At 38.9% G+C, this 23,330-nt stretch overlaps 1 protein-coding gene across 1 annotated transcript in view; it reads right to left on the reverse strand.

The window, feature by feature from the left end:
- The window catches only part of LOC120736066 (ninjurin-2-like), a 36,421-nt gene extending 13,623 nt beyond the window's left edge, over nt 1-22,798 (reverse strand). The window contains exon 1 of the mRNA XM_040036015.1: nt 22,516-22,798. Within this exon, the coding sequence (XP_039891949.1) occupies nt 22,516-22,611 (96 nt within the window). The 5' untranslated portion in view covers nt 22,612-22,798. The remainder of the gene's footprint in view (nt 1-22,515) is intronic.
- Nucleotides 22,799-23,330: the final 532 nt, after the last annotated feature.

Here is a 23,330-nt window from a genome sequence, read left to right on the forward strand (position 1 = left end):
GAAGCAAACAAAAAGAAGATAAACTCGCACACGTGCACACAACCCACTGAACTTTGACATTGAAAAGACAGGAAATAGGCTGTTATCTATACACGCACACACAGACACACGAACACACAACATTTATCTCTCAGTCACAACACATGCTGTAGGTTTGCAACTTGAGAGAGTGTGACCCTTGACCTTTCCCCCAGTTAGCTAACAAAAAAGTGCACAGAAAAACGGTGTAAATAGTCAGCAACAGCACATAATATGAGCATGAGGCTGGTCTTTACATGTAGTGGACCACATGTTCCCACAGACACCAAAACAAAAACAAAAGATGTTCCCTAATTAAGATATCCCCTGCTTTGCTATCTCTGGAAAGTCCCACAAGTCAATTTAATACCCCAGATATGACCATTTGACCTTTTCCTTCTTCTTGTATTCTACCCTCATTATCTATCACATAAATCACCTCTTTCTTTCCAGCTCTACTTTCTTTGACAGTCAGACAGAAAAGTATTATATTTGTATCAAACCAGCAGAAATCTTAATTTATTACAAACATTCATGGATCATAAATAAAACCCTTTCACGTCAGCACCAGCTGATGCTGTCTGATCCCCTTCTCCTCCCCCGCCTCTTTGTGGTGATCAAAATTAATTTTCCTAGTAGCAAAACAAGTAGGAGGATAGCTGCTTCTATAATTAAACATGATGTTCATCTGAATATAGGTGCTTTGTGAGTTTACAACTTGAGCGCAAAAAAACCTACCCTTTAAAAAGCTCTGAACTTTAGGGCTAGGATCAGTAGGGTTGTGAAGATAAAGGTGAGGGGAAAGCAAATAAAATGTATCAGGGAGTGGTCCTCACAAGTATAGAAGCATAATCATGTTTCAAAGCAATTTTTGATCATGTTGTTTGCTGTAAAAATCACTAATAGAGGGAAACAACTGGGTATTTAACCAAGAGAATACAGTAATTGATTGAAATTAACAGACTCTCTTAGGTGCTGTTCTCCAATAGTTTTAAGGTAGACACACATTAGGGATTATTTATGTTGCCTGGTCATATAAAGTGTGGCTATTAAACAACAAGTATAGCCAAGTACTACTGTGATTATTTTATAACCACACATTGCATTAAGCCATTAAAATGAGCTCCATCTCCATCCAACTGCATCGTTAAAATACTTAATGTTTCTGCATCTGTTATGAAAATCCAGAAATCCAGTATGTGATAATGTCATTTTGAAAACGGCTATGACAGAGCTCTTTATTCCTTCTTTCTTTTCTTTATTTTTTTTTTTAACATTGTTGATGACTCAAAGTCCTTTAACCTTTTAAGCCTCCATTTGCCATCTGGACGGAGGAGAACAAGCGTGTCAGTGATATAATATCATTTGACTCTCAGCATTCCTCACTATAACCACATGGTCTAACAGAGTGTCTCATATCAGTGACTCAGCCAGCTGGCCCCTCCAGCTCTGCAGGGGGGCATCCGAGGTCAGTAGTCTTATAGAAACATCTATACATGTAAATTGCTGATTGGTTTTGTGTTCACTGTAAAGACATGTTTTCTGCAAAATTTGAGTCCATTTCTTAGTAGAATAAATGTTAAAGAACAGTCACTCATTTACACTCAACTAAACGACCTATTCCTAAAAAATGACGCAAATTTTGGCATCAGATGCTTAGCGCGAGAGTTATTCTTGTGACCACACTTAAGTCTTAATCTAGGCTTAAGTCTGCCAAAGTGCTGTTCCTGCCTTAACTTAACCAGAGGCATGGTGTGACCTCCTATTGGGTCCTAGGGAATTTAATTGCTGTTTATTTAAAGTTTCATTTAATTCAGGAAAATATCATTAAAGAATAAAAGTTTATAAAAACTGGATCGTCTTGTTGCAGTAATAATAATAAGTTAGACACATATCAGCTCATCTGAACTGAATTCACAATTTTTGTGAGAAAAGACAGTTTTTTTGTCTCTGACCAACAGTCTGATTTAATTCATGTGTCTAATGCTACAATCTCACAAACAGTGGTTTGAGACCAAGCAGAGTTATTGCAATCGTATGTAATCTTGTTGCCTTTAAAACGGTTGCCTTGAAGACAGGGACCAAGTCTATAACCACTTGCAGTCATTTACAGTGTGTCAAGTTGGTGATAAAATGGTCATCAGTCTGCTATCAGTTTGCAACTGAATGGGGACAAGTTGGCAATTACATGCAATCTGTTTGTGATGATCTCATGAGTAACTCTGCCAAACAGGTGACAATCACAAACCTGTTGCTGTTGACTTATGCAGAAATTCACATCATCTACTTACATTCAGAGTCCAACAGCTGACATAGGCACTTGGCTCCTTTGCTTTTATGCAGGACTATAACCAGAATACAACCATTTAGCAACGAGCTGAGTCGAATCCCCTATTGGAAAGATGCATTGCAGATGATTTGGAGTCGTTGATGCAGACTGACAAGATCTGATGTTTTAATATCCACAAAAACTACAAAAATTAGACCCAATTTACAGTTAGTCACAATATAAGAAGAAAGGGTAACCCGTTAAAGCATGCAAAGACACATTCTGACCATAGCTCAAGGTGCTGGTCTGTACCTATGTTTTTAAGTGTGTGTGTGCGAATCCAAAAATAAGTGTTTCTCCTCTGAGAGCAGTCACACTATAAGATTGTTTCACAAGAGGTAGGTGTGTTTTTCTTAGTATTAAAGGATCATCTGGAATGCTACATACCTTTGAAGAAGCGTGCAGCAGATGTGTGAGTGTGTGTGTGTGTGTGTGTGTGTGTGTGTGTGTGTGTGTGTGTGTGTGTGTGTGTGTCAGATGGATATGGGAGTGCATCACATGCCAGGAGTATGTGCACCATCGGTGCGTTCTGATAAATTACACGCTGGCATGGCAACGTAACAAACACACAAATAAACAGAAATGTTCTTATTGTCTCCAAAGTGTTTTCTCTGCAGTGAAGTTCAGAGATGGAGAGTGTGAATGACAAGCATGCAGCAGCAGAGTTACCTCATTTTTTCATAACAAAGGTTAACTCTGTTGGACTAGGACCAAGAAGATCTCCTATGGGCCCATAAAAATTACATAAGATTTATGTGAGGTTCACATAACCATATAGTGCAGCTTTCCACGTTACAGAAGAAAGAATTTGCACCGTAGCTCAGTTCAGACAAGCAGCAACTGCTTTACGCATAAATTAGAGGTAACATATGGCATCTCATTTATTCATTATTTTCCAAACAGCGGGAGGGATTTTTAAAAAAAATCAGTCAGATTTTCTCCAAGTTAAGTCAAGCAAAGCAGATTCGAAAAAGCGAAGCCAATTCCAAATTTTTAGGCTCTGATCCAAGAAGAATCAACAACAGGGCGAAAGGAATCATCAATTCCAGACAAGTTTTCATTTTGTGTGTTACGATTTTGGTTTGACTGATGAAACGTGTCCCGTGCACACAGGAGGAACTGTTCCTCTTCAAGCATGGATGGAAAGGCAATAGAGGCTAAAAAGATAACATTAAAATAGCGTGCCACCAGGTTGTGTGTTTGAGGATTAACACACACGCACTCAAACACACATGATTTGCATGATGGTGACATTCATTTGTCTCCAGGCGGGTCCACACGCTGTGGAAACACATTTATGTCTTTAAATGCACGTAAACGCACATACACACTAAATCATACACATGTACCTCACACAATGCCGTGTTAAAAGAACCTTGGTAACAGTAACGTCCACCATGATTTGTTGAGTTGCAAAAGTATCCTACTCATTGTTAAGAGTTTGCTTGAAGTTGCTATTACAAGGAAGGCATGTTTGGAAAGTTGTCAGCCTGATGTCAGCGAGTCTTTGTGAGCACAGCAATGGCAGCAATAGCTGGAATTCCTTGTCCATCTCTGCAGTGTTTAACCTGTCATAAAAAGAGCTTTGCAGTTATATATATGCACTCGCTGAACCAGGGAATCGCAAATACCATTTGTTTTTCTTGGTAGATTATACCATTTTAAATTGCTTTTTGAGTTGTCAACACCTTCAAAGAGGTTAGGGGTAAAGAGCAAGTTGGACAAAGACTCTTTGTGGTGAAATTGTTTGCTCTTATGGGAGCAGGCTAAAGACCTTTGTTGGAGGAATGCTGTCTGTAAACATCGTGCCACGCCACTGCTGCAGCAGCAGCAGCACATCAGTCATTTGAAAGGGAAATGCTCCATGAAACAATGTTCGTGTGACAGACTTAAACATTTCTCAGAAAAAAAATATACCTCCATTTCCTTTAAACTTGAAATTTGCAAATAGTTCTCACACCAGTGCTACTGTAGGACATTCTGCAGTCATGACCAAGAGGTTATTTTAAGCTGCAAACATGCAAAATCTTCTCTTGCGTATGTGTGAAAGACTGAGCTGCAGCCATAAATTCTTAGGGACATGACTCTACCAATGCTCAGCACCTGCTCAATTATCTCTAGAAAAAAATCTGAATTTAAAAACTAAACTGGAGGACATCTTGCAATCAGATCTGAATAGTACGCTATATTTAGCACCACAGCTGTTGGATTCAGATCTTCCTGGGACCTTTCTGTATGGAGCTCTCCCTACACACTGTCTGATTTCCTCCCACAAATGAACCAGTCCAAGAGAATGGGGGTTGTTGTGCCTTGCTAGTGCTGTGTTGGGCACCCATCATGCAGTTAATGTTGATTTGTCTTCTCGACATCCATGTAGTGAATCTCCTTTTCCACCACATCCCAAAGGTACTCTATTATACTGAAACTGTGGAAACCACTTTGAGATGATTGGACATTGTGACATGGTGGGTTATCCTGCTGCACCAGAAGATACTGTGGGTGTGGATGGGTGCATGGATGGATGCAACAACACTCAGTTAAGCTGTGACCTTGAAACTATGCTCATTTGGTACTAAGGGGCTGAAAGTCTGGTGAGGTCTTCTGCTGCTGTAGACCATCTGCTTCAAGCTTTATCATTTTATGCATTCAGAGGTGCTCTTCTGTATTCCTTGATTATAATGAGTTATTTGAGTTACTGTTGCCTTCCTATGAGTTTCAAGCAGTCTGGCCATTATCCTATATTTTCTCTTTTTCGGACAGTTCTCAGTAAACCCTATAGATGTCTGTGTGAGAAAATCCCAGTAGACCACATTCAAAGTCACTTAAATTAGTTTCCTTCATTCATTCAAATGCTTTGTTTGAACTTCAGCAGGTTGACGTGACCATGTCTGCAGGCCTAAATACCTAAAGTGGCAAGTGGATGTATTTTTTTTTTTTTGTGTATGGATCTTGTAAGGTTGAAGTGCTATCATGTTTGTGGTGCATTCTGCTATAGTGGATGTGTTCAGATCTACATTTTATCATTTTAGACACACACACACACACACACACACACACACACACACACACACACACACACACACACACACACACACACACACACAACACAGAGAGAGAGAGAGAGAGAGTGAAGGAGGGAGAAATAGAAACTAAGAAAGTGAACACAATACTTAATACAGAATCACTTGGTCCTTCCAGCCCCCCTTTTTTCCACCCATCTTCCAGTTCACCCTTCATTTTGAGCTACTACATATATGTGAAGTTTTTTGAGTCAGTTTTGCACAGCTGCAACAGTGTCAACAGTCCATCAGTGTCAGAGTATGTAAGGAAGACACTATGCACAATACAAGACTAATTGCATCTCCTGTTGATATAGTAAAGGTCAATACTGGGGCATTTAAAGAGGCAGGTCACCCTTTTTTTACTCACCAATACCACTAAAGTTTTGAGTTTATAAAATAAATCTTAATAATTAAAGAGTAGTCCAAAATTGTCATTTCTACATTGTTGCTCCTTACAAAATACATAATTTAGATTTAGACAAAAAAAAAAATCAGTCCCAATTCCCAAAGGTAATGTGCAAGGTAGAAGTATGTACAGTAGATGTGTGGGGCATATGCAATTTTCATATATAAAAACTTTTCATATATAAAACTATTTGTAATGGCAGTTATAATGTTAACCATGGGTGTGCACTGACTATAATGGCAGTAGAATATACAATCCCCTCATTGAGATTTACGACCTTTCTTAATCTGAGAATGGAAGAACTAAAATGTGGCCCTGGTCTCGAAAGAAAAACTAGCATCTTGAAATTCCAACGACATGCATGCACAGAAAACAGAAACAGTGTTTCATCTAGCAGTGAAAACCTTCAATCACGTACTGCTCCTGATATTATACAACTATTGAGCAATGCAATATTTTCCTCCAAAATCCACACTGTGCTTGCATGTGTGCAGTTTGTGCTTGTGTGCTCTTGGCACATTGTAGGCACGAGTACAAAAACCATTAAACGATCAAAAACAGCACCAAACATCAGACTTATGAGTCATATAAGCCTTAGAGTAGAGTGACTATATTGCGGTTACACAACGCGTCCTGACTGTGGTTGTGGTTTTGAGCAATTATAATTCATTGACCCAAGCAGGTAATTTTCCACAATTTGATTTTGACTTAAAACCACACCAGACTGCTTGTATCCAAAACAAACATGGGGAGAGGACTGCGGGAAAGGCTCACTAATACATTTCTGCGTGATTGCGTACAATACTGTATATTGTTACCTATTGTTGCCTCGGGGCCTAAGGTGTGATGTGAACAGGTGTAATGAAAAGAAAACTCCTAACGTGAATAGGTGACACTTGAAGAGTATTTTTTTTCTCTTCACTTATTCTGAAGAGATGTTTTTTTCCGCAGATGTTTGGTCTTTAAATCCCCCTCAGGCCTGCAAGCTTTCATGCCATGTGTGACATCGCAGGACATTCCTCACCGCAACTTCCTGGATTTAATGACCCGGCCTTCATCGCTGTCCGCAACACACACTTCCTTCCTCTGTGCATGCGTGTATGTTGGTATTCCTACTTCCTGAGTTCCACGAATGCCGCTGTTATGCACTGAAACTGCATCCCATTACATGACACATTTAAAGAGACAGGCAGTCAGATAGAGACGGTGTTGAAAATTAAATATATGCATAAAAAACAAAACATAACTGAAACACAGGGAGTGCTTTCTGTTAATCTCACAGCATTTTGAAAATGTTACTTCTTGTCTGGTCATTTTAAAAGTCTTACTTGAGGTGAACCATGTGGCCGCGTGTGTTGACTGACGCACACATGACTGAGTTAACTGATAAACATGTTTTGGTAGAATTCAATTAACATCAGTGATAACAGTTTATCTTTTTCAGCTCTATTTACGATATGCAGTAAATATTTGCCTATCGTGCATTTTCAGTATTCTCAATTTAATAGAGCGCATGCTCAATCCTGAGCCCATGTGTGAGGGAATGGGCTTGAATATTACTCGCTGCAGCACCAGCACAGCATAGATATAGACCATTCTCTTAATGAGAAAAAAGAATATTTAGAATGCACATTCAGCCTTCACTTTGCCATAAATATGTCTTGTTTTTACGGCAAGAACTGCACACATACCACGCCTCTCTCCATCACAAGTAGGTCTCTACAAACCAGAATGTCATTAACATTAAAGCTCATCTGGCTCACGATCCATCACATACTACAAGTTACTGTAATGTGTGATGTAACGAGAGAAAGTAATATGTTTTCTTGTCATTGGTTGGCTGTATTGCATAAACTAATGACAATTAAATTCTACCGAGAAGCCAAGGAGGCTCACGCACAGTCATACCCAGAACCATCAAATGTAAGTATTTGAGTCCTTTGGCGAAATGAGCTAAAAATGAGCCGTGTCTGAATGAAAAAAATGCCATCACTTTACGAGCTGGATAAACCCAGTAATATAACTTATTCTGTGTCTGAAAAGGATTTTATGGAGAGATTACTTACACTTTGTGGCAGTATAATATTAAAACTGTGTAAAGGTCTTTCATTAGTCATAAAGGGACAGCATAACAGACAATAAATACCTTGTAAGAAACTATAAGCAGAGTTAAGTATTGGACATATGTCTAAATGAGCACTTTTTACACAATAATATCAATGTAGTCATGAAAGTACAGCAAGCTGTTGACTAGAGCAATCATAACTGTACCAGAATAACAGTGTGAAGTGTGAAGAGAGAGAAAATGGACTGACTAGACAGGAAGATCACCATGGACAAAACCAAAATACACCCAGTTTTTTCATTATAACATTTTAGAACATGCTATACTTAAGTTTAGTTATATTTTCAAACATCTCTCATCAGCAGATCCCTTCTTGGGTTAATCGCTAGTCCCACATCCTGTCCTAATTAATATGAGTCTTTCTCTTAATTTTCATGTATTTACCTTTAACCCTGTTTTCACTCTGTGTACAACCAGCTGCTCTACTCTACTAATATTCATACACAAAATGACTTGGGCTTAGACATTTTAAGTAATCAACAAGGGTCATTGTTCAACCTCTTTTGCTTTAACACCTTTTCAGTGCTAACATGCAAAATACCAAGTCCATACCTAGTCGTGCTATTGACGCATTAAGTGTTTTTCCTCTGTTTTCCAACCTGACTGGCAGTAAACACCACTGGGTTTCTTTTAAGTTAGCGAGTTAATTATAACCCTGTCAACATTTTACTCAAGATGTGACAAGTGGAAATCTACTGAAGCTGAACGTTATACAGTTGGTGCTTGCAACCTAATACCTGCTCAACCAGTCAAACATGACTTAACACGTGGCACAGTCACGGTCTCTTTGGTTCTGTGTATATACATAGCACTTGAACCTGCACTTGACTTTATTTTCTATCCGGATGTTTGATGAGCTAAAAACACAAGTTAGGCATGTGTGTAAGGAAAAGCAACAATGGCTAATTACTACGTGGAAGTATAAGATTATGATGAAAAACTTCCTTATTTGACATTGCCAAGATTCAACAGGCACAGTGTGTCTAAGTCATGCATTACGCGATGTAGGTAATATGAAAGAAAACTTGCAGGAGCAGTTACAAATGCCCCAGGACTGTGTGGATACATTGGTTTACTCTACAACAGCCATTTTACACACATTAAGTGAAAGAATGGATTTCCTGTTGCAGCTAAGTCATTAAGGTGCACTTCAGCACAATAACTTTTGATACATCTGTGAAGGTTCTCAGTCATCCAGGTCATCGTAGTCTAAGGAGCTTGGAAAGAAAAGTGTCAGGACTTCTTTAAGTTGCTTGAACCTCTCATCCCAGAAGCTTCTTCAGTTCTAGGGTCAAATGGTGGAGAGTCCCAGATTTAAGCCCCGTGGGAGTAACCCCCTGAGAGGCCAAATGGACCCACACATGAAATCACGATAGGGTGGGGCTAGGTTTCACAATGAGCTCACCTGAAACCTTGGCTGATTGTGACCTACACCCGTTTTCACACCTGGGCTCGTGTGATTAGATAGAGGATCATTAGGGGGTCCATGTTCCTCTTGGGGGGACACTCCCACAGGGATTAAATCTGGGACTCTCCACCATTTGACCCTAGAACTGAAGAGGTTTTTCGGATGAGAGGTGAAACGTCTTCAAGCAACTTAAAGAAGTCAAGAAACTTTTGATACCAGTCCAGCCACAGTGGAGAACAACTTTTACAGAGTTTATGTGCAATCATTATCAGCCTAAAAGAAAGTCTAGCTATCTCATTACAAAAAGGGTTTGTATCGCAGTTGCAATGTGGGAATGATCATCATACATTTAAGAACTCTCTGACTAAAGCTTTCTCAATAAGCACTTGTATAATTTCCCATAACCACAAGAATGTGATGTCCCACTGCCACTCCTGGAAATGAATATGTATAAACATCATTTTGCTCTTTCACTGCCAAACTTTTGACTTGACTTGACTTGCAAACACTCTTGAAGCATAATACACAAAGTGAAACAAAGTGACTAGTTTTCATTCAATTTTATAACGTCTTTGGCAAGCCAAGATATAAAGTGCTTTGCTCTTGGAAAGACTACAATACTGATAATGTTGACTGTCCGCCCAGTCCTTATTACAATACTGGAGAGTTTTTCTTGAATTATAAATGGGATAGAGGGTTTCACTGATTGGCATTGCTGTAACACAACAAAAAGAACAGGACTATTAAATGTTTCATGCACAGTAAGACAACATACTTTCTATTGTCTCCTTCAGTTTGAATATCCCGGCCCCAAATAAAAAGCAAACAAAGAAATCTCACAGTTTTATTCCTTGGAATGCTTTATACATTTTTTTAAACTGTAGCCCTTTTTTTTAAACTCTCCCTCTCTCTCTCTCTCTCTCTCTCTCTCTCTCTCTCTCTCTCTGTGTGTGTGTGTGTGTGTGTGTGTGTGTGTGTGTGTGTGTGTGTTGCTTGTTCAGGAATATCCTTCAAAACCAACTGAAACTTTGACCTCTTCACTGAAAGCAAACATCCATAACTTCTTGAACCCAGCCATAAATCCTCTTCTCACACACACACACACACACACACACACACACACACACACACACACACACACACACACACACACACACACACACACACACACACATACACATAAGTGACCAAACACCAGTCTGGGAATTTATTTAGGTCCTCTAAGGATCATAAATGTGATATATATGTTTGTTCAGAGTAAACTTATGTGGAGAAAAAAAACAATAAATATCCCAGGAAATCTAATGTGTGTGGTTATGAGCATTTTTTTTTTAATAAAACAAATAGGAGCACAGCAATGTGCTTGTTAAAACAGTTTAGAGTGGAAGCAAATGCCTACATTGTATGCTTTAAAGGAGCATAAAATCAACATGTGTATAACTAATTTGTTAACAGTAAAACCTAAAGTCTGCAGCTTTAAAACATTTAAATGTGGAATATTTTTGGGAAAACTACATAACTGCTTAATAAAAAACATAGTTTTCCTAGCGGTAAGAGAATATCAGAACAGTTTGTGTGTAAACAAAAATGGGTTGCATTGACTCGTGGCTTTACACAGACAACAGTTATTAAGTGGGTGCCTTTGTTTCACACTTAGCATGATCTCATAGGGCTGAGCTCAACAATAGTCCCATGAGCACCACATACACCAAGGGGCATCAGTGACAGAGCCTGGATGAGGTAAGACTGACCCTCGCCTGCCGCCTACACTTTCGTTCTTTCCCTGAATCACTGCTTTCCTGCCCCCAGTTTTTTTGTTTAAGCACAGATAATTATATGACCTCACAACAATGTACTGCATTACAAACTAAAACAAGAGTTGTTTAAACAGAGCTTGAAGTGGTCCTAATATCCTATCAAATCACCAAATTTGTGTACAATTGAAAAATCAACCAAACATAAACAAATCTAAACAAAAAAATGAAGTCACCTCCTGTCCTCAGAACCATTTTCCCACTTGGACGAAATGTAAACTAGCTCAGCAGTCCCCGAACTTTTTTGTACCATGGACAAGTTTAATGTCAGACAATATTTTCACAGACCGGATTGCGGATAAATACAACAAAATAAAATGATATGACCAAGATAAAAACTGTGGTATTTTGTAAATATAATAATAAACGTGAATTCACTGTGTAGTTGTGTAACTTTATTTGCAGCGTCCTCCTGAAATAGGACAACAGCATTGAGAGTAACATCCTCCTCTTTGCCCCTTAATGCTCTCTGGTCGCTATGGTAACGTGTAAATATTTCTTTCAAAATAAGACACACAACTACAACACGGGAAAAGACCCAGGGAAACCGAGTTAATGATAAAAACCCTGAAAACTATACATGTCACACCCGAGCCTCAACTCTCGCGGCCCGGTACCAGATGACTCACGGACCGGCACCAGTCCGTGGCCCGGGGGTTTGAGACCGCTGGACTAGCTAATCCAGGTAAATTGTTGACTATGTAACTATTCAAAGATGCAGAGCAACATAAGAACTTATTTGCTTTGATTCATTTAATAACCTTAACTCTACATGTATGCTGTTTTTGACCTCTATGCTTGGCAAAAGTAGCTCACCCTTTAGAAACTAACTACTACAGTATGTCCACCAATAAGTGGTAGCTCTGTCTGTCTGTCATTTGGTGCTGGGTACATAGCACTCTACAGTTGAGAAATAAATGAACAATATACTAGAGGTGGAGGTTTGTGTGTTGCCTATTAATGCATGACTGCTATTGTTTGCCTTGCTTTGCCCTGACAGTGTTCCACTGGGGCAAGCAAGATGAGCAGTGCTTGTCCATTGAAATCTAGACATGACTTAAAAATACAATGAAAGTGCTCTCTCATCCTCATTCTTAATGAGTTTTCTGTTCCGTAAGCTTCTTTCGTTGCCTGTTTGTTACATCCTCTAGATTACAGCTACCTTGTGGCAACAATTGGCTCTGATCTCTGGAAGCAGAATTAACTTTGCTTGCCTTGGATTCCACTAAAATCTGTAGCACAGGTCGATTTTCATGTTTGTCTCCCATCAAACATTATTGTCCTGCCGTGTCCAGCTGAAGAAAACAGGCAAGTTGAATAGGTGCAGACTCAACCAGCATTTTCAGATTATCATGTATAAGAAATCACTTGGTTGACTGAGTGTAAGTTTATCCATCAATTTTGTTAATACAACATCTTTCTTTTTCATTGATATTTTTAATTGCCCTGTGATGGTTAACAATTTTACACAGTGCTCAAGCCTTTTAACTCAGCTTCAACTACTTTTGTGAGTTTCTTAAAAGATGTTTTGTTTTTCTTAATGTATGGTTTACAATTGACTGACAAGATTCCCAATTCGGTCCCTGGAGGAGACACAAATTCCTTTGGCGTTAAATCAATTGTATGAACTGTGGTGTCCTCTTGTAAATAATAGAGCAGGCAAAATAAACTTTTGTACTATAGATTCAAAAGAATCTTTCGTATCTATACTGTGCAATTATAGAATTCCATGGGTTCATTGTTTCTGTCAAAAAAGGGTCACGCTTTGAATATCCAAGATATTTATCAAGTCGCATTTCCAAGGACGCTGCAAAATTAGCTAATTCTAACAAAGAAAAACAAACAAGCCCAAAAAAAAATGCCAATTTCATATTTGAAGACGTGGTAGTGCCAATGCAAGGTGAGCAATGAGAAAACGAATAACAATAAAGTTGCAGGATTTATAATCTAAAAGGTGGGTTAGAAGACAACTAAACCCTAATATAGCTGAAGAGGAGGAGGTGAAGTATAGAGTTATTAAACGTCTGATCTATCCTCGATTGAAATGTTTATTAAGAGTCACTTTAGAGTTGTATTTTTCCATTGTTTTGATTCAAATAAGTGCAGACAAAGAACCCTATCTCACTGGGACTCTTAACTCTGCACACACCTCTGACAGTAGCACGTATGAACACAAACAAACTGGCAGCCATACAAGCTTGACCAGAAACATTCAGGGCTGGGTGTTTTTCCCACACAAACTTTGTCCAGTCCAGTGACCTACTACTCATGCTGGAGGAAAGGAAAACACAGATAAAGAGAGGTCTGTATTTACCTCTACTTCAACCCTCAATTAACATAAACACACACATGCTCACGCAGACACATGCGCCGCCCTGGCCAGCAGCCCGGCACACAGCCATGCATTTCATCAACAAAGATGAAATCAGATTCTCTATGTGTGTTTGCATGGCCCGAATTACTTTTTCTTTTTCTCTACATGCCAAGCTGCATCGCCCTTCGGTCCTACTTCTTGCTTTCTCATGTGTTTTCTATCACTTCCCTCTCTTAAAGAAATAGCTCAGCCTTTTGGGGAAATATGTTTATTCGCAATCTTCTGCGAGAGTTAGATGAAAGGTTCTGGTTCACTGTGCATCAATAAACACAAAGGCTTTGTTCATCACAATCCCTACCACATGCAGCCTCTTAAGTATTGCATATGTTGTTTTTATGCCTATTTTTACGTTAATGCTTTTTCACAGATCTGTGCATATGTAGGTATCTCTATATTTATGTGGCAACAATTTGAGCACAGCACACATCGTGCAGGCTGCAGGCAGTTCAAATATAATTGAATATAGTTGTAAATGCTGCAGAGAAGCAATACATAATTCCTCGAAAATGTTTTTATGAGAAGGGTGTGTACACAGAGCCTGTGAGAAGACTGGCGTATGGATTTATAAGCCTGGTGTTCATCTCTGATTTATGTTCATCTCTGTGTGTGCATGCATGACTTAAGTGTTGTGAGTTACTGTCCCTGCAGGGAACCCTCGGCATTGGGGGGGGGTTCCTGCTTTTTCTTGGCAACTATGACTGGAACAAGTGGATGAAGAACAAAAGTCTGTCACGAAACTCTTGGCCTTAAAGCTCCTATTAATGATTTATTTCTCATGTAAAAATCTGCTCAAATTTTTAAAGATGCTTGTTGGTTACTTTGACAAACAATGTCTTCATGAAATATGTCAAAACAGACGAGTCCTAATATACAAAGACTTTAAATCCCACTGAAGTGGAAGTAAAACGGTGGACTTGTGTGTGTCATGAGAACACTTGTGCCGTACATCTGCCTTTTTTCAGTGTGACACTATAATTGTGGGTTTAGGGAATAGAACAAAACAGGAGACAGACCAACTGGTCCTTGTGTGATAATTTAATTGTTTATATGCGGTAGGATCTAAAGTTTCATCTGGTATCACTCATCTTGCCCTTTTTTTTGTACACATACTCTCTTTAACGCTTTTGAGAGAACCTTTTCTCACACACACACACACACGAACTCATGCACACATGCACGCTCACACACAAAAATTGGGCATGGCTCCTTTTAGAACTGTTTTAGATTCAAACTGAGTTAGCTGTCATTTCCCCTGCAAAATGAAAAGAAAACACAGTATCCCCCCTGGACAGAGAAGAGAGGAAGAACAAGAATAGAGAGAAATGAAAGGAGGAATAGGGTAACAAGGAAAAATGGAAGAAAAAGATGAGGGAAAGACAGAAAAGGATGGTGGTAAATCACACAGACAAGGACAAGTATGATGTATTTTCTAATTCAAATAATATTTTCAGTGGTAGACGATCAAAGCAGATATGCAGATAATGGGCCCATATCCTGCTTTCAGGTTGTTTCTCTTTCTTATAGTGTTTTATATAGCAAAGTCACAAAGGCTAATGTCAACGTCAAAGGTATTACTCTCACGAACAGAAAACACGGCTGCTGAACCGTTTGCAATGCCATTTTATAAACAGCTTATTTGCATCACTTTTTCCTGCATATGAGAAATTGGTGAGACACAAAGAGGGTTTGGCTTCCAAAGTAGAAGTACTAGGACTGTAATAAAAAGTGGTTAAAATTTACTCAAGCTTAAAGTATACTTTTTGTATTTTAAGTGTCTTAATAACAGTCTTTGTCTTAACTAAAGTAAATCGGGTTGGCTTGCTGTGTAAACTAAAGCATTGGTCTATGAGAGCTGCAAATCATTGCATTCTTTTTTCTTTATATTTTCACAATGTCTCAACTTATTGGAATCGGGGCTTATACAATACGAGTGATTACATGTTTAGTTACCCCTGAAGGCTACCAACTATGTAAGACATTTGCATAATACAGCTGCTTCACTGTTTTGTGTCCAGGCCATGCTGCTAATCTAGTCTCAGCCAAATGTGACAAGAGCAAACACCAGCATTTTCTAGTACACCTGGTATCTGAGGAACTGAAGACCAATTAGATTAATATATTTTATGATTTTCCGACACTAGTTTGAAACCCATAACCAAGGATTCAGTGTGTACTATTATTACTGTTAAACTACAGTGAAATATAAAATTGGTCTGTTGCATTTCTTCATATCCTCTATCAAGGTCAATCCATCCATCCATCCATCTTCTTAACCACTTCTCCAATTCTGGTCCATGCAGGAGGGGGAGCGGCTGGAGTCTTTCCCAGCTGTCATATTTCAAGAAGAGGGGTAACCCTGGACACGTCAACAACAATTCACATCCACATTCACACCTGCAGCTAATTTAGAATAACCAGTTAACAAGAATGCCTTTGGACTGTGGGAAGCAGGAGTACCCAGAGAGAACCCACACAAGCACTGGGAGAACATACAAACTCCACACAGAAGAACATACAAATGCAATCTAGATCTGCATCAGAATTTAATTAGTTCTCTCTTTGTCCAAGTTCCATTTCTGCCAAATTTAATAAAAATTTGGCTTAATAGTTGTTGCACAATCGTGCTGACAGATAAACAAACAGTACTGGAAGCTCTGCTTAGCCGCAAGTTTTTTCTTTGACCTTGGAGACGGAATATATCCTTGTAACAGAAGCAATTTTGGAAATGGTCCTGCATGAAAACACTGAATAAACCATTGGCTTCTACAGGAGTCTCTTTTTGTACTGGGTTTGATCTTGTTCTGGTAAAGTAAATAAACAATGAGTTATTTTTCCCTGTTATTGTAGGATATCATTTGACTGCTTTAGCAGCTGAACAAATGTCCTCACATGGTTGACTCAATGACTGCAAGGAGCCCAGGTCCTGTGGCTACAAAACAAGCTCAAATCATCACCCCTCAAATCATCACACCATGCTGACAGGTGGTAAGAGTTGTTTCTGCTGATATGCTGTGTTTGTAATGCTGTGCATTATGGCCAAGAATACTGTAACTGAGGTCTTGTGATTTGCTCAGATGCAGCTTTGCAAAGTCCTGTCTTTTTAAGAGAGGAGAGGCATTCCCCTGGTAACCCTTTAAAACAAGCCACACTTGTTCAGTTTTTTCTAATTGTTTGGTCATGAACTTTAACAATTATCATGCTAAGTAAGATCTGTAAAATCTGAGATCTTATTTTAAAAATGTTCTGAGCATTGCATAGTCTCACACCCAAACCAGCAAACTACCAAAACGGCCATGTTTGAACCCAGACATTAGAATTTTTCACCTCTAGTTCCCTTATTTTAAAGAGAGTTTTTAAATTGGGTTTTTGGTTAGATGTCTGTGATTAACAAACGCTTTCACGTTCACATTTAATTCTACAGTTTTATAACTAAATTTTGATTTTTTTTATGTCTCCCAGAAAAGGTCTCTGACAATAAGTAGCAAGAGATAAGAGAGGCCTGGATATTCAAGGTTGTGACGACAAAAACAATGATTGCGTGCCATCTCTGAAACTGGTGGTATAGTTCATTCATAGACTAACCTTCATCTCTGACAATGCCATTTAAACTTCAAAAAATGTGGTTTATAAAAATTGTCTTGCTAAAAAAATTTCCTAATCTGTTATCTTCTATCTGTTATCTACCCTATTGCAACTGACAAATCGTTGCTGATGCACCATGTAATAAGCTTTATAAAAACAAGTCGCTTTGGACAAAGTTGTCACATATTCTGTGCTGTACCATATAATTACAAGCTACTCACACTCTATTGTACATATCTGGTAAATTACACAACTCTTTCTACTTGCACACATATACAATGGAAAAGAATGTGACCCACAGTTTGGTTACACCTATTATACAACACGAGTCATTAAACAACAACAGTCATTCCATTTCAGTTAAAGATGAGGCTCGGCCGGGCGTCAGATGACGGTTCCTAGAATTACAGAGACATGCATGCACTCTCATACTTCACACCTACACTCAGAATGTAGCATTTGCCATGTAGGGGCCAAGAGGTGGTTACAGGCACAATCACAGACATGCACCCAGACTTGTGTTTCCATAACTTTAGAGGCCATTATACTGATTTACATTTCTAATCAACTGTGTACTCGTAGTATTTAACCTAGCTTTAACCCAACTATGATGGGTTCTTGCTTTTTGAGCCCATAAGGAAGACACTTGTGCAAATAAATGTAGATCTCCCCACTAAGTTGTTGTTGTGATTTGGCACTATATAAATAAAATTGAACTGATGTGATGCATAGCTCAAGAAACAAGAAAGACAAAGCATAAACATGCATCAAAAACAAAGTTTTGTGATATAGTCCTTGTTATATAGACACTACAGTAATGTACACTCTGCATATTTTGTTTTGAAGAAGCCAGACTTTCCTGGAATTTTTAATGTGGTCTTGAGCAATAGCTCTCATCTTTTTTATATATATATTTGCTGCTTTTCCACGCATTTTCAGTCCAGTTCTTGGACCTGATCATTGTCAGATGAATGATTTTGTGTTTACTGAACCAGTGTAACAGACAACCTAATGAAGCAACTTATCTAACAAAGAACTTTATCTTCAGGAACTCTGTTGATAGCCTGTCACAATTTTTTTTCTTTAGTTGAATCTAAAAATCTCAAGATAACACAGTCTGACAGGTGTAAAACAGTATTTATGAGCCAACAAGGAGTTTTCCCAAAGAGTTATTGTCTAGGACTTAAGCAAACTAGTCAAGTGGAGGACAAAAGAAGAGGTGACAGGCCTAAAAAACTACCTACAGCAGATGAACCGTATCTGAAAGTCATGTCCTTAAGAAATAGGGGGAAAAAATCCAGCAAAGACCTGACACAGGACTTGAGAGATGCATCTGACCCTTCAGATGATTCATCTACTGTTCACCACAGCCTCAGAAAAGGTCTCAGTGGAAGGGTGGTTGCCAAGAGGCCCTTCTTAAGGAAAAGAAACAGGGAGAAAAAGCTGAGGTATGCCAAGTTACAAAACCTGGACTGAATGCAGAAGAATATGGTCAGAATTCGATTCACCACGCAATATCATGGAAAGTATCTGAAAGTGTCTGATTGGCAGGATGTTCTTTTTTCAGCATGATAATGACCCCAAGCACACTGCCAGGGCAGTAAAGTCGCACCTGGACAGAAGAACACACAAGGGAATGCTATCAGCCATGTGAATAATGTTGAGCCTGGACCTCGACATTGTGTAAGCAGTGTCAGATCATCTCGGCAGAGAATGGAACAAAAGGAAGCCAACGTCCAAAAAAGACCTTTGAAAGATGTTCAAGAAGTCTGGAGAATTACTTCTGAAGACTACTTCAAGAAATCAAAGGAAGCTTGCCTAGAAGAGGCAAGGCTGAGTTGAAGAATAAAGGTGATCATACCAAATATTGACTTTCAAGCTAGTTGTAAAACCTGTTTTTGCCTTAGATAATGTATTTTATGTACGTTTGCACGTTTTAATAAACTGTCGCACCTACTAGGGTGACTCAAGAATTTTTCATAGTACTGTATAAGACACATGCAGACCTCCCTTATTATATTTAATCTTTGGTAAACTAATATGTATATCACTACTATTTTCTGTGATTGGCGTGCAAGACTTGCTCTGAAGTGGCCTTTCTTTCCTGACATCTACCAAAGTCAGTTGATGGCCAGCTCAGGCTTGCTCACATGATTTTACACTTCTGTGAAATAATTCTTATGCCTGTGTTTCAATTTTCACTTTTTGCATTATGTCCTCACACTAAGATATTGATGCCATTTCTATGTCTGTAACAACACTATGGAAGCTGAATGTCACCACTGAATAAGCTAGAAATCCTTGAAAAAGCATGGAAGGTTTAATCTATAAGTGTAAAATTTAGCAATGTTGGTAACCAAGGAGATCCATGGTGTTGGAAGAACAGCAACATTTTAAGTGTTTACACCAAATTCTAGTCTTTAATGTCTGCTTTAAGGTTATTTTCACTTTATTGATTTCTCCAAGTAATCTTAAGAGCTTGTTCACAATCAAACACTAAAAATAAGAGGGGTTTTTTCTAATCACTAAACATACTGTGACCATCCTCCTCGAACAGTGTGGTCATTCTCTTTCTTTGAAACATGAGTGCCAAGCTTGGAGAGGCCGTGTGATTCCTCCTAATTCTGTATTGGCGCTCCACACCCTCTTGCTGTGCTCTATACATAGAGAGTGACTTAGAGGTGTAAAGCTTTCACACCATGGAAATAGATTCATCATGACAGGCTCACAGAGACACTGAATGAAAGCCTCATAGATCTAATTTCAGAAAATAATATGCTTCTCTTTGGGGAAGCTCTCACTCTGAAGCTATGCTACTGCATTATATCAGGATATTGTGACGATGTCATGAACTCAAAGACCAAGAAATCCTTCTGGGTAATAATTCTGTATCAACAGTCCTGTTTTATTCCACAGTAGCATATATGAATCTAAATCTCAACCAAAAAGATCCCAGCAATTCCTCAGCTCTACTACCTTATTGTGGATAACATTATGGAGGCCTGGAGCCTATTCTAGGAGCAGGGATAGGTCAGTAGGTAGAGTAGTTGCTCCATGATTGGAAGGTCGGGGGTTCGAATCCACTGAACGGCTACCCTGAGCAAGGTACCGTCCCTACTCACTGCTCCCCGGGCGCTTGCTTAGTGGCTGCCCACTGCTTCACTGAGTGAATGGGTCATATGCAGAGAAAAACAAGTAATTTCCCCATGGGGATCAATAAAGTATACATTATTATTATTATTCTAGATGACACTGAGCAGGAGGTGAGGTAAAGCCTGGACAGGTGACTACATGGATGACCACCTACTGCCTATATCAAGCTCAATTTATAACTATTTTTTTAATCACATGACAAAGATATTCTGAGTGTGTCTTGAGACAAATTCAGATGATGGTCAGATGTTTGCTCCGTAAACACTAAAAGCACTGTGTGTATATCTGACAACCCTTATTTGCCAACATTTTTCATTATTCAATTCAATGATGCAATTTTTTGCTCTTGTCGCTGCTGATGACTGCAACTCGCTGAGCCTGGTTTCGCTGGTTATTTTCCCCTGTTAAAAGAGAGCTTTTCTTTCCCACAGTCACAAAGTGCTTGCACAGAAAATTTAATCTGATTGTTGGGGTATTTACTAGAATACTGTAAAGTATAAAGTACCTTGATGCAAGTGTTTTGATTTTAAACTGGCTGTTGGCACAACACAACAGATACATATGACATGCATAATAGCATTAGTCATATACACACAGACCACAAGTTTGAGCTGGCATAACATACGGGATGCATATTGTGCTGAAAGAGTGAGTTCTTAAACACACGCTTCCTTAAACACGCATTCATGTGCATGCATGCTTTGGTAAACTTGTTTCTGCTTTACTTAAGGTCCCACATTTCCCTCCTTGTGTCTGTCATCATATAATTATGCCACTATGGTTCAAATGAATAGTTCCGGGGAGGACTTGACATCTGCAGATATACATATATTATAGTGATGTTATTATCACTGGAGTCACTAGTGGCAGAACGTGGCCAAATGGTACTGTACAGGTTCTCAGCTTATCCAAACAAGTCTTTTTCTTCTCTCTCTTCAAGCCTTCCTGTCTTATTAGTTGCTGCTAATATATTCACATTCATTCATATTCATAACCCGTGCTACAGATATGCTGAATACCATTTCAATAAACTGTAACATTGTTCTCTGTTTAACTGTTATCAGATTACGACTTATCAAAACAGAACTGGTGAAAAGTCAAAGAGTGTGTTATGAATCTCAGTTTTATGAATAAACAGTACAAGCATTCATGCTACATGTGGATGTGGTTAGCAGGCAGATAACCTATGAGATAGAATAAAGTTATTGCTAATGTGATAACAGTAGGGGGTCACCGAAAAGGACATTTACTGTCTGCGTTGAAAAAGCATGCATTTGCAAAAATGTATGTACAAAAAGAAGCAAACAGCACTTTATTTAAGATCCAGAATTCTGCTTATCTCATTGAGAATTTTACACACATCATTTACATACCAAAATGATGTATATACAATAAATTTATATGTAATATGGACATTTACATATGCTGATGAACTGAGCGAATACCCTGTCTTCCACATCTATCACTGTCTCACACACACTCACGCACACAAACACACACAGCTTGTCTTAAGTAATCCCACTTTGTTCACAGCTAAAAATACTGTTCCAGTAACTGATAGCTCTGCTGGTTGATGTGGAGGAACCCTGTTACTTCTATTACAGACCAGCAGAAGACACCAGGAACAGTTATGTAAATATCTATAACTTCTGTGAAATTGAGGCAGATGATTATTTGAAAAAAAGAAGCTTCAATCTTTTTTGAATAAAATCCAAAATATTTATGAATAAACTAAATGTACCTTAAATTCGTATGTAAAGTATGGGAATATCAAAAAATAAATGCAACCTCTAAAAACTCAAATTATACTACGACCCCTTTTCTATCTCTATATTCGTGCATACCTGTTTCTTTGACCCACAGCTACTTTAAAAGGTATTATTAACCTTTGCACCCAGGCCCTAATTGATATTTGATGGATGCTGTAGTTGTGTCTTAGTCTTGGGATCGAGTACAGGCACTTAACCTAACCAAGAGAACCACAGGGCAGCCTTTTGATCCTCAGCTCTCACACAGGCAGAACATACCACAGCTTTGTGGTAAAGCCAAGATAGAAGCAATGATTCAGAGTAACAAACTCTCAGGACTAAGAAAAAAGTCAGATTAAAGAGTGAGGGAAATAGGAACTAAGGAAGAGGGTGAAATAAAAGGAAGGCAGATAGGAAGGCAATGCTTTTGCTTAATAAAATAAGCAATTCATCTATAGTTATTTATAAGTTTTTCTGCCTTTTTAAGTATACTAACCTGAAGGGGCCCACTGGCTGGCATGGTGGATCTCAGCGATGTCAGGTCGATGTCTCGGCCCTGCTCTCCTCTCTCGGTCTTTCCCATTCCCTGCATAATGAGGCCCGTTGAGGAGCAAGCAACTAAACACAGTACACCCTTGAATGCTACCCTCACAGCAGTGAAAATACTAATGCAAGAGCGGCAGTGGTCGTTGTGAAGGGAAATCACCCTGGACGCCAGGCACAAGGCAAGCCCAGGGTGGACAACAGAGGTACAAACAAACAGCTTATTCAGCCTACCCTGGTCTCTCTCCCTGTGCCTGACTCTCGCTTTGCACTCTTTCAGTTTCCCACTGTCTTTTTTTTTTTGCCAGTATTCTCTCCTTTAATCTATTAAAAAATTCTAAAAGGCTCGAAAACAAATACATATTTTGTGTGTCTATTTGTGCCTGTTTGCACAACAAACACATTGCTGTATTTCTGTCAAATTAACTGAGGTCAGGTGTGCTCCCATTAAAGCACTGAGGCTTCATTGTTGGGAGTTTGCAGCTTTTTAAATTCAAGGAGCCCAGGCTCTGTGAAACTATGCTCCATACTATATTATGTGGACACAGGCCATATAATTTCAACATGCAGTTATCTCAAAAACTGGACACGTTATACCAAAACTATCTGCTTGGCTGCAGACTACTATTGATGAGTGAAATGCTTTGCTACTCTCAAGGTTAACTTTGTAACATTTTTCATACCACTTAAGAAATATTAGGCTTTCCACAACTGTTTTGGTTGCCTCTAACAGCCTGTGTATTGATTTCCATTCAGCCTATTTTACCA

This window comes from Simochromis diagramma, unplaced genomic scaffold (genome assembly GCF_900408965.1).
Source record: "Simochromis diagramma unplaced genomic scaffold, fSimDia1.1 OVJJ01000816.1, whole genome shotgun sequence".
NCBI lineage: Eukaryota > Metazoa > Chordata > Actinopteri > Cichliformes > Cichlidae > Simochromis > Simochromis diagramma.